Consider the following 16,224-nt stretch of genomic DNA (forward strand, 5'->3'; position numbering starts at 1 on the left):
ACGTTCACCATAACCCCCGAAATCAATTTTAATCTATTATGAATGATAGCTACGTCTATAAAGCTTGCAAAAATGTAAAAAAAATCACCGATACATGTCGAACAGTCACAAAAAAACACAACCAACACAGTAAAGTCTCAACCTACAGATTGCCTTTTTTTTGCAGTGACAACCCTTCACAAGGAAAAATGATAGATGCTAACTGCAGAAGCTAAAACAACCCCACATCTTTCAAATGTACTGCTCCTATCTGACTCATTTTCGAGGAAACCGCCCTTTTGTGTTGGAGGAGATAAGGAAATCACAAAACTCAAGTTATGGGTGAGATTTCCGAGAACCCGTGCTTTTTCCCTCTCTAGCAAACACTGGGTCATTTGAGTGGGGAAGCCTCCTGTAGTGCAAGGTTTGCAAAAGAATGTTAATATTTTTCTTGGAATTTTTTCCAATGATTGCGCAATGTCAGGCAGTAAGAGCCAGAGTATATCCGAATCCGCGGTATAAATGATGCCATTATATCTGGGGAGCGGTATACTACAAATTTTTATCAATAACTTGCCACTTACTACTTAATTTAAGTGGCTGTAAGGTTGCACATCAGTAATTTACATTATTTTTTAAGTAAATGTGTTCTTATTAAGTAACTTATTAAGTAACATCTTAATATTAAGTAACATGTGTTCTTATTAAGTAACATCTCGGAAAATATACTCTAAGGCTTTTTTAATTCTTAGAAATGAAATATTACTTGAGAACTAGCCTTGAATCAAGGTTGGGGGATTTCCCACTTTAGATAATATGAAAGAAGAGGGACACTATTGTGCCATCCATCGTTTTTTAAAATTAAATGAACTATGCATATTCATAAAAAATATTCCTGTTTAATAGTTATACCTTATTAGGAACATACTAGAGAAATATACTTCAGGTCACCCCATAAGACAATTTTTGTAATACTACAATACCCCCCCTGCCCCCACAACGATGAATAAAACTTTTGATTTCATTTGGAGTACAGCTGGGCAAGAAATTACTATATCTTTTACTGCTGATTACAATAATTAAATTTTAATCAAGACAAATGAAGTGCTAGTCAAGACATCAAAGGTAGATGCTGTTGGGATATCAGAGACGTGGTGTCACACAGACATAAGCAGTGCAGAATTGGAATTTGGGAAGTACAATGTGTACAGGAAGGAAAGATAGGACAGGAAGTGAGGAGGGGTTATGCTGTTAGTTAAGAAACACATAAAATCTAAGGAAGCATCCAACTGATGTTGAGGGACAATGTAATTTTGAGTCTGTTTGGTGTGACATAAGCACTGGGAAAAGAAAATGAGAGTAGGTGTTTGTTATAGGCCTAATGAATTTAATGATTATAATGAGCAATTGTGTGGAGAAATAGAGTGGGCCAGTAAATCAGAGTGTCTTAAAATGGGGGATTTTAATTTCCCAGAGATTGATTGGAATTCGTGGGTTGGCCACTCACACAACTAGCAAGGCTTTTGTGAATTTATTGGATAATTGTTTTCTACAGCAGCATATTTGGGAGGCATCTAGAAGGAGTAATACTCTTGATCTGATTATCAGTAGTGATTCTTCATGCATTAAGAATCTGCAGATAAAGGAACCACTAGGTGGCAGTGATCATAGAGTGCTGAAGTGGGATTTACTCAAAGAGGTAACTACCATCAAGGGTAAAGGGAAGGGTTTTTTCTTCAGTAAAGGTGATCTGAGATGGTATTTAAATTCTATACGGTGGGACCAACTCATGACGTTATCAACAGCATATTCAAAATGGGAAGCATTCAAAGAATTAATCTTGGAAGCTACTAGGCTTTTCATACCAACAAAGAAATATTGTGCAAGATTTGGGCCTAAATGGATGTCAGATGAACTAATGAGACATGTGGCAGAGAAGAAAAATGCATGGGTAAATAAAAATTAACAGGTGACACAGAAGCCTATGATAGATATAAGCTGGTCTGTAACCAAGTCACAAAGGAGGTTAGGTAGGCAAAGGCAGATTACGAGAAATCTTTGGCAAATGATGCAAATAAAAACAGCAGAGTTCTTTACTTATGTAAACTCTAGAAGGAAGGGGATGAATCAAATTGGTCCACTTGATATCGATGGTTTAACTGTTGATGATCTTGCTCTGGTAGCTAACAAACTAAATGAATATTTTGCATTTACATTCACACATGAGGAGTTATTCAGGAAGAGGAATGCCAGAGATGTAGTAAAGTAGACAATCTTGTAATAACTGAGAGTAAAGTGGAGGAGAAATTGTTGAAGATAAATATAAGAAAGGCACCTGGGGTGGATGGGATCTATCCAGTTATATTAAAGGAGGCGGCAAATTAAGTAAGCAAACCCTTAGCCATAATTATGAGAACTTCCTTGGACTCAGGGGAGGTACCCATGGACTGGAGATGTGCAAATGTGACCCCAATTCACAAAGGAGAATCAAAGGGTGACAAAAGTAATTACAGACCTGTTAGTTTACCTTCTGTTCTAGGAAAATTAATGAAGGCACTGTTTAAAGAAGCATTGCAGGATCATCTAGACAAGACTTCAGTTATAGCTCGGACACAGTATGGATTGTTAAGGGAAAGTCTTTCCTGACCAATTTGATTGGATACTATGATGTAGTCACAAAGGAACTGGATGCAAAGAATAATTTTGATATCATATATTTGGATCTTAGAAAGGCTTTTGATACTATTGCACATGGAAGACTGCTGCACAAATTAGAGCAGTGTGGCATTGGAGACAAACTGCTGCTAGGGATAAAAGGATGGTTGAGTGGGAGAAGGCAGAGAGTGGTAATCAATGGACACTGCTCTTCATGGAGTAATGTTATTAGTGAAATCCCCCAGGGTTCACTGTTGGGTCCATTGTTGTTTTCTGTATTCATTAATGATATTGATGATGGTATATCAGGCTTAATGTCCAAGTTTGCAGATGATACGAAGGTCAGCAGGGTTGTTAATGACAGTACACTGCTGCAATAGGATCTAGAAAAGTTGAGCAGATGGGCTGAGAGGTGGCAACTGAAGCTTAACATTGACAATTTTAAAGTACTGCATATGGGAAGCAGTAACCTCAGAGTAACGTATCAACTGTGAGGTACTACACTGACAGTGGTAGAGAGTGAAAACGGACCTGGAGGTAATTGTGCATGTGGATATGAAGTTTTCTGAGCAGTACAGATGGTCTGCAAGAGTAGTTCATGGTGTCTTGTCAATGATATACAATAATTTTTTTTAGCAGGGATAAGGAGGTGATTATCCCCTTGTATAAGGCAATGGTCAGGCCACACCTTGAGTACTGTAAACAGGTCTGGAAGCCTCATTTTAAGAAGGATGTAGAGCTGTTGGAACGAGTACTAAGAATAGCAACAAGATTAGTAAATGGAATGAAGGGTTGCTCTTACGAAAAAAGATTTAAGTTTTGCAGATTACATCGTCTGGAGATCAGGCACCTGCAAGGTGATCTGAGTGAGTGTATAAACCCTTGAATGGTTTGAGCATGCTCAATGCTGATGGGATTCTTTCTCTTGCTCAGAATAATTGCCGAGAGGGCATAAATTCAAAAGATTTAAGTTTTGCAGATTACATCGTCTGGAGATCAGGCACCTGCAAGGTGATCTGAGTGAGTGTATAAACCCTTGAATGGTTTGAGCATGCTCAATGCTGATGGGATTCTTTCTCTTGCTCAGAATAATTGCCGAGAGGGCATAAATTCAAATTGAGGAAGGACAGTTGTAGGATGGATGTATGGAAGTTTGCCTTTAGCCAGCGGGTGGTTGATTGCTGGAACAAACTTCCATCTGTCACAAAAGTTGATAGCTTAAATAGATTCAAGGCAGACCTAGACAAACATCTGGAGCGAGTGGATGGGTGAAATAAGGGGTTTTTTTTGGCTGATGCTTGTTTTCTTGCATCATGTGCCTTTGCTAATGCTAATTACAAAACTTTGACATTTTTGACAAACAGATAGGCAAGTATAAAAAAAAAAGTTCATTTCAAAGCAACATTCTATAACATAAATAATAATTTAAATTATCATTTATATTATAGAATATGTTTAACAGCTCACAAAGCCTTATGCCTCTGCTAAGAAAAGTAAACAGGGAAAACTGATTCACATGCTTAATATCACTCAAAAGTCTGAGTTTGAATACCATGCCCAAGAAAAAAATGTGAAATAAGAAAATTTTGTGACCTCCCTCCAAGTGGCTTGTGACTCACAGTTTTAGAATCCCCTACAGTAAGTGATGGTATGTTTCACATTAACAGACAAGCCTCTTATTTATATGTGAATACATGAAGTACACATGGAACAGTCCTATATTCTAATTTGTGTAGATGTGAAATATCAGACTAGATGTAAGTTTTAAAGAGTTAACAGAACTGTTTTTTTAAGATATTAAAGATAGGATAGAGGTATCACAATGCATTAGGCATAAAGTTTTTTTAATTTAAAAAGGGCATAATCAGAAATTGTTACTACAGAAGGAAGATAAATTATACTACTGTCTTTAATGCTGGTAAAGTATAAATAATCTCATGGTAATCCTAAGTTAAATTACCAATTCTGTACCTGTTTAGGAAGGGGGGGGGGAATAATACACCGAACAATACTTAAGATGGAAACCCTGGGGTTGTACTACAATCTGTTCCGAACAATCCATATAAAGCTTTCTAATGGGCATCTATGAAAGTTTGAAGAGTAGCAGTAGTAGTGGCATGTGATGCAAGAAAGCAAGTGTATGAGCTTATGCAGCATCAGCCAAAAAAAAAAAAAAAAAAAAAACACGCCATTCCCTCCAAATGCCTGTCCAGTTCCTCCTTAAATTTCAATCAGATCACTGCGCAGGTGCCAGGTCTCCAGCCACTGCAATTTGCAGAACTTAAGCCTCTCTTGGTAAGAGGATCCATTCTGGCTTTAATGCTGGAATCCCAATCTTGTTGCCCTTCTCTGTACACGCTCAAGCAAATCTACATCCTTCCTAAAATGAGGCCTCCAGACCTGTACGCAGTACTCAAGGCGTGGCCTGACCATTGCCTTATACAGAGGGATAATCACCTCCTCCCTGCTAGCAAAATTCCTATATATCATTAACAAAACCCCATGACCTGCCCTGGCAGCCTGTCTGCATTGCTCAGAAAGCTTCATATCTGACTGCACAATTATTCCCAGGTCTTTTTCATTTTCTACCACCTTAAGTGTAGTACCACACAGTTGGTACGTTTCTCTGGGGTTACTTCTACCCATATGCAGTACTTTGCATTTGTCAAGGTTAAACTTCAGTTGCCACTTCTTAGTCCATCTGCCCAAATTATCTAGATCCGGTTGCAGTAGCACACTGCCATTACTGTCATTAACAACCCTGCCAACCTTTGTATCATCAGCAAACTTCGACACTAAGCCTGATATACCTTCATCAATATCACTGATAAATATACAAAACAACAGAGGACCCAACACCACACCCTGTGGGACTCCACTAATAACATTAGCCCACAAAGAGCAGCACCCATTAATTACCACCCACTGTCTTCTCCCACTCAACCATCCTTTTATCCATTGTAGCAACTTACCCTTAATTCCATTCTGCTCCAATTTGTACAATAGTCTTCCATGCGCAATAGTGTCAAAAGCTTTCCTGAAATCTAAATATATGATATCAAAATTATTTTTTGCATCCAGTTCCTTTGTAACCACATCATAATATCCTATCAAATTTGTCAGACAAGACTTTCCCTTAACAAACCCATGCTGTGTCTGAATTATTGCTGCAGTCTTGTCTAGATGATCCTGCAATGCATCTTTAACCAGTGACTCCATTATTTTACCCAGAACAGAAGTTAAACTAACTGGTCTGTAATTACTCATGTCACCCTTTGATCCCCCTTTGTGAATTGGGGATACATTAGTAGGGCAGATGTCCTCAAAGGAATTAAAATGGGGGCTATCAAGCTCTCAGCTGCACAACTCAACACTAAAGCTCAGTCTTCTGCATCAGGCAACACAGCGACAATCTTCAATGCAGAATATGGTGGTCCCACAGGAGCTAGTTATTGTTGGTGACTCTATTGTTGGGGAAATGGGAAATAGATTGTGCACAAAGGATAGATGGAAAAGAACCAGGGTATGTCTGCCAGGGGTAAAAGTTGATGACGTAGAGCAGATATCTTTTAAGGGCACAAAAGGTGATATTGTGCACGTAGGCACTAATGACATTAGGAGGAGATCTGCAGACTTACTTAGCAAGCACAGATCAATGTTGAAAAAGTCACAAGTTAGGATTAAATTTGAAAGTGTCTGCAATTCTGCCCAAAGACGATAGGAGGGAGTATATGATGAGTACCTTGTCAATAAATTCAGCCCGGGAGAGATTGTGCAAGGCTCATGGGATAGAATTTTTCTCAGGGTGATCAGTGCTTGTTAACAGTCGAGACTTCTACAGGGATGGTATACATTTCAATAGAAAGGGTGCAAGAATATTTGCTGATGCTATTGAGGCAGTGATAGGTGGGTCGGAAAACTACTAGCTTCGGGGAATTCGCAGACTAATAGATTAACAGTAGCCGCAGGCAGAGGTGAAATTGATTATTGCACTGCTTCTACTGGAATGAGCAGCAGCCTAGAAAGCAAGGTGCTGGGGATTTCAAGGACTGCTGGAAGTCGTCATGGAACAAATAAATACATGGGCTGTATTAGGGTAACTAAGAATAAGAACAGGTGCAAATACAGTTGCATGTACACCAATGCTAGAAGTATAGTAAATAAACTTGATGAATTTGAGGTGCTGGTCAAGAAATCAAAGGCAGATATTGTTGGGATATCAGAGATGTGGTGCCACTAAGATATAAGGAATGCAGAATTGGAATGTGGGGAGTAGAATGTGTACAGAAAGGATAGATAAGATAGAAAGGGATCAGGGGTTATGTTGTTAGTTAAGAAACACAAAATCTAAGGAAGTGCATCAAGTTGACACGGGCGGACAAAGCAATGTTGAGTCATTTTGGTGTGACATAAACAATAGGAAAAACAAAAGTGAGAGTAGGAATGTGTTATGGGCGTAACGAGTAAAACAAATAACTGTACAGAGAAATAGAGTGGGCCAGTAAATCAAGGAATTCAAGGAAGAACTAGACAAACATTTGGATCAAATGTATAGGTGAAATGGGAAGGTGTGTTTTTTTTTTTTTTTTGCCTGATGTTGTAATACATATATATATATATATATATATATATATATACATACAGGATGTCTCAAAAATATTGGTACAAACATTTAGGAGAGGTAGGTAACATCTAAAGGAATGTGAATCGCATAGGAACCCATAACTGGAAATGTCACCATAAGTCAGTACACGGCGATATTCCTCAGTTCTCGAGAGGGAAAATTTCTGGTTTACTCATTCAAGCAGTAATTGCTGCACGAAGAGCCTGCATCGATATATACGAACTGTGAGCTGGCAGACATGTACCTAGTGTATGGATTAGCAGCTCAACGAATTTATGGAGAACGCTTCCCAGAGAGACATGTACCGGACCACCGTTTGTTTGAGCATGTGCATCAAAATTTGTGCGATTATGGTTTATTTAGAGATAATAGGAGTAGCACGGGCAGACCACATTCGACGCAAACTCCTGCCATGGGAGAAAGTGTGTTGAATGCCTTCCAGGATAATCCTACTACCAGCACACGTGCCGTTGCCTCTGCCTTAGGAGTGTCTTGTTGCAGTGTACAGCATGTCTGGCACCACGATTCCTTGCACCACTTTCATCTCAAAAGGGTTTGGTTACTGCTCCCCCAAGATCATCCTGCACGTTTGTCTTTTGCGCAGTGGTTTCTCCTAAATGGATGTCGGATGAACTAATGAGACATATGGCAGAGAAGAAAAATGCATGGGATACATACAAATTAACACTTGACACAGAAGCCTATGATAGATACAAGTTGATATGCAACCAAGTTACAAAGGAGGTTAGGCAGGCGAAGGCAGATTACGAGAAATCCTTGGCAAGGGATGCAAAGAAAAACAGCAAACAGTTCTTTACTTATGTAAACTCTAGAAGGAAGGGGGATGAATCAGATTGGTCCACTTGATATCGATAGGTCAACTGGTGATGAACCTGCTCAGGTAGCTAACAAACTAAATGAATATTTTGCATCGACATTCACACATGAGGAGTTATTCAGCAAAGGGAATGCCGGAGGTGTATTCAACTCTGGCAGTAAGCTAGAGAATCTTGTAATAACTGAGAGTAAAGTGGAGGAGAAATTTTTGAAGATAAACACAAGAAAGGCACCTGGGGTGGATGGGATCTATCCAGTTATATTAAAGGAGGCAGCAAAGGAAGTAAGCAAACCCTTAGCCATAATTATGAGAGCTTCCTTGGACTCGGGGGAGGTACCCACAGACTGGAGATGTGCAAATGTGACTCCAATTCACAAAGGAGGGTCAAAGGCTGACACAAGTAATTATAGACCTGTTAGTTTACCTTCTGTTCAAGGAAAATTAATAGAGGCACTGGTTAAAGAAGCACACGCAGTACTCAAGCCGCTAGGTGGCAGTGATCACAGTGTACTGATGTGGGATTTACTTAAAGATTTAATTACCATCAGGGGGAAAGGAAAGGGTTTTTGCTTCCATAAAGGTGAGTACAGTGGTCTCAGACAGTTTTTAAATTCTGTACAGTGGGATCAACTGAAGATGTTACCAACAGTAAATTCTAAGTGGGAAGAATTCAAGGAATTAATCGTGGATGCTACTAAAAGTTTCATACCTATTAAGAAATATTGTTCAAGGTTTAGGCCTAAATGGTTATCTAATGAACTAATGAGACTCGTAACAGAGAAGAAAAATGCATGGGATGCATATAAATTATGAAGTGTCTCAGAAGCCTATGGCAGATATAAGCTAGTCTGTAATCAGGTCACAAAGGAGGTTATGTAGGCGAAGGCAGATTACGAGAAATCTTTGGCAAAAGATGCTAAGAAAAACAGCAAGGATTTCTTTACTTATATAAACTCTAAAAGGAAGGGGATGAATTTGATTGGTCCAACTTGACATCGATGGTTCGACTGTTGATGGTCCTGCACAGATAGCAAACAAACTGAATGAGTATTTTGCATCTACATTCACACGTGAGGAATTATTAAGGTTTGAAAATGACAGAAGGTTATCAAATTGTAGCAGGGTACTTAATGATTTTGTAATAACTGAGAGCAAAGTGGAGGAGAAATTTTTGAAGTTAAACATAAGAAAAGCACCTGCGGTGGATGGGATCTCTTCAGTTATATTAAAGGAGGCGGCAAAGCAACTAAGCAAACCCTTAGCCATAATTATGAGAGCATCCTTTTACTCAGGGGAGGTTCCCATGGACTGGAGATGTGCAAATGTGTTTAACTTCTGTTCCGGGTAAAATAATGGAGTCACTGGTTAAAGACGCATTGCAGGATCATCTAGACAAGACTGCAGCAATAATTCAGACACAGCATGGGTTTGTTAAGGGAAAGTCTTGTCTGACAAATTTGATTGGTTATTATGATGTGGTTACAAAGGACCTGGATGCAAAAAATAATTTTGATATCCTATATTTAGATTTCAGGAAAGCTTTTGACACTGTTGCGCATGGAAGACTACTGTACAAATTGGAGCAGAATGGTATTAAGGGTTAGTTGCTACAATGGATAAAAGGATGGTTAAGTGGGAGAAGACAGAGGGTGGTAATCAATGGGTGCTGCTCTTCGTGACTAATGTTATTAGTGGAGTCCCACAGGGTTCGTTGTTGGGTCCACTGTTGTTTTGTATATTTATCAATGATATTGATGAAGGTATATCAGGCTAAGTGTCGAAGTTTGCTGATGATACAAAGGTTGGCAGGGTTGTTAATGACAGTAATGGCAGTGTGCTACTGCAAAAGGAACTAGACAATTTGGGCAGATGGGCTAAGAAGTGGCAACTGAAGTTTAACCTTGACAAATGCAAAGTACTGCATATCGGTAGAAGTAACTCCAGAGAAAAGTACCAACTGTGTGGTACTGCACTTAAGGTGGTAGAAAATGAAAAAGACCTGGGAATAATTGTGCAGTCAGATATGAAGTTTTCTGAGCAATGCAGACAGGCTGCTAGGGCAGGTCATGGGGTTTTGTCAATGATATATAGGAATTTTGCTAGCAGGGAAAAGGAGGTGATTGTCCCTCTGTATAAGGCAATGGTCAGGCCATGCCTTGAGTACTGCGTACAAGTCTGGAGGCCTCATTTTAGGAAGGATGTCAATTTGCTTGAGCATGCACAGAGAAGGGCAACAAGATTGGTGAGGGGAATGAAGGGATCCTCTTACCAAGAGAGGCTAAAATTCTGCAAATTGCAGTGGCTGGAGACTAGGCACCTGCACGGTGATCTGATTGAGGTGTATAAGGCCTTGAATGGGTTCAGCACGCTGAATTCTGATGGGATCCTTCCACTTGTTCAATTACAAACCTAAGGGGGCATAAATTCAAATTAAGAAGACTGATGTAGAATAGATGTGCGGAAATTTGCCTTTAGCCAGCGGGTGGTTAATTGCTGGAACAAACTTCCATCTATCGTTGTGAAGTTGATAGGTTGAATAAATTTAAGGAGGAACTGGACAGGCATTTGGAGGGAATGGTGTGATTTTTTTTTTTTTGGCTGATGCTGCATAAGCTCACACTTGCTTTCTTGCATCACATGCCACTACCACTACTACTACCATCCTGCATGAACTCCGCTAAATATCGGATCTTTCTTGAACAAGTTCTACCAGAGTTACTTGACGATGTTCCAGAAAATTTGAGATGCAACATTTGGTTTCAACATGACGGGACACCTGCCAATTATGGAAGGTGTGTTCGTGACCATTTGAACAGGCGTTTTGGGCATCGATGGATTGGCCGGGGTGGACCTGTTGCCTGGCCCCCATGTTCACCTGATTTATCGAGCCTTGATTTCTTTCTGTGGGGGGGCCCTCAAATCTATCGTATATGAATCGCCTGTGGAGATGGAAATGGATCTTGTGGCGAGACTTGTCTGCTATGCTGCTACTGTCAAAGAAACTCCTGGTGTGTTTGACAGTGTCCGCCAATTTATGCTGTGTCAGTGTCATGCAAGCATCGCATCTCATGGTGAAACCTTCGAGCATTTGTTGTAACATCATGAAATGCATCCATCTTGTACTCCATTGTTAATATTATGTCAAATAAATGTTTGCCACTAATTACTGTCTTGTGTCATTTCTGCTTCTTGTGCCTCTGCTACTACTTTCCAGTGACTTTTCCGGTTATGGGTTCCTATGTGATTCACATTCCTTTAGATGTTATCTACCTCCCCTAAACGTTAGTACCAATATTTTTGAGACACCCTGTATATAGGAAGGAGGGAGGGAATGGTTCAAGGTTGACCTGGTCATTTATCTTTTACAAAAGCCAAACCAAAATCATCACTCTTACTAGTAAAGAGGAACAATATCTTGTAAAAAGAGTATTGCCCTTTTTTTCAAGATATTTTTCCTCTATACTAAGACATTTTTGCCATTGCTAAAAAAGGCACTGATGCCAGCAGCATAGACACAGAATGACATTTACAATCTATCACAAAATAATGATTTATACAAGTATTTTTATGGGTATTAAGCATATATAACAAAACTACTGATAGAAAAAGATGGGCAATGTGGCAAATCAATAGCAAAGAGAGCTAAGAATGTGAAAGGGTTTCTACTGATACATGAATAATGTAAAAAAAAAAAAAAAGGAAAGAATGAATAAAATAAGCCCCATATCTGACCCAAGTGGAAGAATCATCAAATGCTTGACAGAAATGAATGATGAGGTAAACAGGTGCTTTACAACATTTACAGCTGAAAGACCATCAAGTTGGAGGATCAAATGACACCAACTTGATGGTCTTTCAACTGTAAATGTTGACTGTCAACTTCCACCCGTCTGAAAAGACTGATGGAGAATGATGGTAATGAAAATTCTGCCTAACATGTACACTTGAAGAAGTATGCAAGCATCAATTGGGCAGTTTACTGGTGCTGCCTCCAAAAAACAATCTCCTCAAGAGTCCATAGTGATGAAAATAAGGTTACAAACTAATTGAAGTTAACAGCCATATCCAATGACTTACTTTTTACAGGCTTTAGCTTGTAGGTGGTATTGCAATGGAAAATTTTACACCATGCTCACAAGAGAAAAATTTCTCATCTTGTCTATGAATTTCAATCATTCACTGGATACATTCCCATGCCACATGAATTCCATCTTGTTTACATTTACAGTTCTTTCATAACAGCAGCAATTTATAAACACAAGTTAGGTACAGTATTTCAACAAGTTACTTCAATGATCATAAAAGAGACAAAAATGCTTCATAGTATTTCATTATTCTATCTCATACTGCACTGATAAATGAAAGTAAGGCTAACCTTTTTATCAGCTGTGAGTTAAATTTGCTTTGTTGTTAAAATATTTTAAAAGATGGTAAATACTAATGGACTGAGGCAGTCACATCATGGGGTCTCAAATATATATAAAAATCCTTGTTCAGTGGATGTTGTCAATTTTTTCCAAAGTTCATTAAACTGAAAAATATTAAAGGGAATATTTACTGTACCAGATAATTTAATGCATTAAGGGGTACTCCACATTAAACTAAATTATCTAGTACCAAATAACCTATCTAAATTCACAGTGCAACAAAGTGTTATTCATTCCACTTAGTTTAATATCTTACTTAACCATGACCTGCAAATACTACATTAATGAAAACTTTGTATGAGATCAATACTTTAAATAAACTGTTTCACTAAGTAATAAATTCTTCTCTCACATGAAGATATGATATAGAATTAAAGAAAAACTTTATTTTAAATTATTATACCTTCAAACCAAAAATCATCTGCCTCTTTCTGTACATAAATAGGATCCCCTATCTCTATTTCCATTTCATCTCTGTGGCGAGGCACAAATTTGTGCAGAGCTCTATGTGTAGCATCCTGAAGTTGCAAGTTACTTGTTGAAGGAGCTGAACTTAGTGTACAAGATGAAGAGCGAGAGAGAGAACCTGAAAATAATACAAAATACAAAAATAATTCTGCTAAAATAAGACACTTGCTTCATCATCATTAATAAAGTGATGGATCATTATAATGATGCATTAATACATCAGAAGCAGATAAGCGGATTTAATGCCATACATTTCAATTTTACCCTATAAGTCCTCGACAATGGACAGAAACAACCAAATAATAAATAAATTTACATGATTTCAATAGCAAAGTAACAAATATAAGTTACAGTAAACAATTTGCAGTTTAACAAAAGTAAAATGTACTCGGTGAAATGCTAGTCGTTATGTGAATAAGTCATGTGAAAGTTAATGTGAAATAGTGTGATATAAGGAATGCAGAACTGGAATTTGAGGAGTACAATGTGTACAGAAAGGATAGACAGGATAGGAAGGGAGGAGGGGTTATGTTATTAGTTAATGTAATTCTAGTATAGTCTTGTTTTAACCCTGTTAACCATTCAGCCATAGTGTTGTATATTAATGTATAACTTGAGTGGTCAATTAAGTCAGTATACACGTATGCGTGAAGTATAGTTCTAAAAGGAGCAATCAAATTTTGAATTTTGAGTGGAGAGCGAGAAGCGAAGTGTAAAGTCAACGATCTGTGGTATTTAATAGATTTGATAATAGAGAGCTATTAAGTGCTCGATAATTCCTATACTCTATTATATTATGAATCAACAGGGATTACCTTTATTTTAGATATAGGAAGCTTCTTTTCCAACTCGCTAATAATTCTTGGGGAAGGCAATATCAATTTTGCAAAACATGTGGGACATCTTCCCCACTGTCAGAACCGTAGTGTTCAGACCGTGCGGTCTCAACAATGAGCGCTCAAGACTTCTGTCTTCAAACACCATACCTCTGGCAGCAAGGAAACCATTATGTGGATTGGCATAAAATTAGATTAGATTTTTGAAGATCTAAACTGCTAAATAAATATGGACCGATTATTTCTTTTGGTCCTGTTGCTGGACTTTAGAGTTAAATTTAGGAGTCTAAAAAAATTGGATATGGGGGTGGGGTTTATTCTCTACATTCCTTAAATCGGACTAGAACTTTCGGGGCGTCATGTTCACAGGAATAGAGCAACTCACAATTAATCTGAAACTTTTGTCTTATGTTGTAGTGTTTCTTCTTCATGCATGCGTATATGTGACCAATCGTCGGACAATAGGAATGGTCTATGGATATTGATTGAAGTTTCATGTAGTTTCATCTCTAAGGTTTCCGCAATAAGTAGTTTGTGGTAGTTGTGTTGAATATTTATAATTTTTGTTTCATTAAAGCCGAATGAATGTCGTTCATTTATTGCATGGAACGAAAGTTTCGATGCATCTGAACGAAAGTTTCGACGCCCACACAGAAGCTTCGTGTTGTTTTGCTCAAAGCTGTGCCACTCCCATGGTTAGATCCTACATAAACATCATCGCAATTTTTGCATGGGATGCTGTATACTAGGTCATGCTGTGATTGGAATGTGGTAATTTGAAGGTCGATTTCTGAAGAATGTGTATAATTTGTTCATGGGTTTTGCTATGATTTTCATGTCGGTTCCCTTGCATATTTGGTTAAGTTTATTGTACCAGTACTCGACATATGGAATGGTGATGAAATGTATTTTGGTCTTGTCAGATTTTTGTGCAATGTTTGTTGCGAGGTTGTTGTTATTTATTTTATCACGGGCTATTGTTTTAACTTTGTTTATATAGGTTAGCGGGTAACCCCTATTTAAGAATCTTCTGGTTAATTCATTTATTTCAGTGGTTAGAGAAATCTGGGTGGAAGAATATTTAAAGGCGTTAAGAAATTGGGTCAGTATGACCGATTTTTTGTATGGTTGGGGATGATAACTGTGAAAATGCAAAAGCATCTCCTTATTAGTGGGTTTTCTATATATGCTGAAATTAAGTTTTTGGTCTAATCTGTGTATTATTATTATTATTATCATCAGCCATATGGTGCAAGGAAACCTGAGGCTTATGCTGCACCAGCCAAAAAAAAAAAAATTCTGAATTACCTTGAGAGAGAGAGAAAACAAGAGTCAGAAGTAGAAGGGAATCACCAAAGATGAGAAGAATGATGATATCCAGCTCAGGACCCTGGGTGTGCCAAGCCCACACTCACCAGATGTGAGCCCCTGGGGTGAATATGATAAAATTAAGGAAATTTATGGAGTGGGTTTCTGCTTCAATTTCTAATCTCTGATGGATGTTATTAAAAACCTGTAGAATATTGTTTATGGTCAAATGATCTGTGATAATTAGGATGTCATCCAGATATCTTCCGTAATATGTGATCTGTGGTATAAATGGATCAAGATGGATCTTTTCTAATTTGTCTAAGTATAGTTCGGCAATGAGTCCACTGATGTTTAGGCCCATTGGGAGACCGAAAATCTGTCTGTATATTTTTTCTTGAAAGAGAATGTAATTAGCATTTACTAATAGTTTTGTTAGTTCGAATATTCTGTCTTTGGGGAGTCTGGTGTTATTAATTTTTATGTTATCATTGTTTAAGTAGGCCTAGACTATGTCTAAGGCATAAGGTACATTTACATTAGTGTATAGTGAAATCACATCCAGTGAATATAACTTCATATCCTCCTTGATATGGAGATCTTTGAGGTTCATGAATAAAGCATCGTAGTTTTTTATGTTATATGTTAAGAGTTCTCAGAGTAGTTTTAGAATTGGGTAGATGAACATGGCTAAGGAAGCAAAAGCTGAATTCTTATATGACACGATTGGACATATTGGGTATCCTGTTTTGTGTAATTTTACTTGGCCGAATAAGGTTGGGATATTGTATGTGCAGGCTTTAATTTGTTTAAGTTGGGCCATAGTGATGTGGTCATCTTTCCTATAGGTGGTGAGCATTTTGTTATATTTGTTAACTAAGCTGTTGAACTCTGATGGTGCAACCTCTTCGTATGTCGTGTCTGAAATGATGGTGTTTAATTTATTTATATAGTCTCCATTATTGAGAATAACTACTGTATCACCTTTGTCGGCCTTTTGAATAATGATATCTCGGTTTTGTCTAAGTGTGTTTAAAGCTTTTACTCCTTCTCTATGTTGTTTTGATATTGAGGGGATAGTTTGGTTTA

General features: G+C 38.0%; 1 protein-coding gene across 1 annotated transcript in view; it reads right to left on the reverse strand.

Annotated features, from left to right (window-relative positions):
- LOC150080449 (JNK-interacting protein 1-like) overlaps positions 1-16,224 on the reverse strand; it is a 200,220-nt gene that overhangs the window by 96,015 nt on the left and 87,981 nt on the right. The window contains exon 6 of the mRNA XM_090381228.1: positions 12,927-13,109. Coding sequence (XP_090237354.1) covers positions 12,927-13,109 — 183 coding nt within the window. The remainder of the gene's footprint in view (positions 1-12,926; positions 13,110-16,224) is intronic.

The sequence above is a fragment of the Mastigoproctus giganteus genome, chromosome 9 (assembly GCF_048544385.1).
Source record: "Mastigoproctus giganteus isolate SK-2022 chromosome 9, ASM4854438v1, whole genome shotgun sequence".
NCBI classification, from domain to species: Eukaryota; Metazoa; Arthropoda; class Arachnida; order Uropygi; family Thelyphonidae; genus Mastigoproctus; species Mastigoproctus giganteus.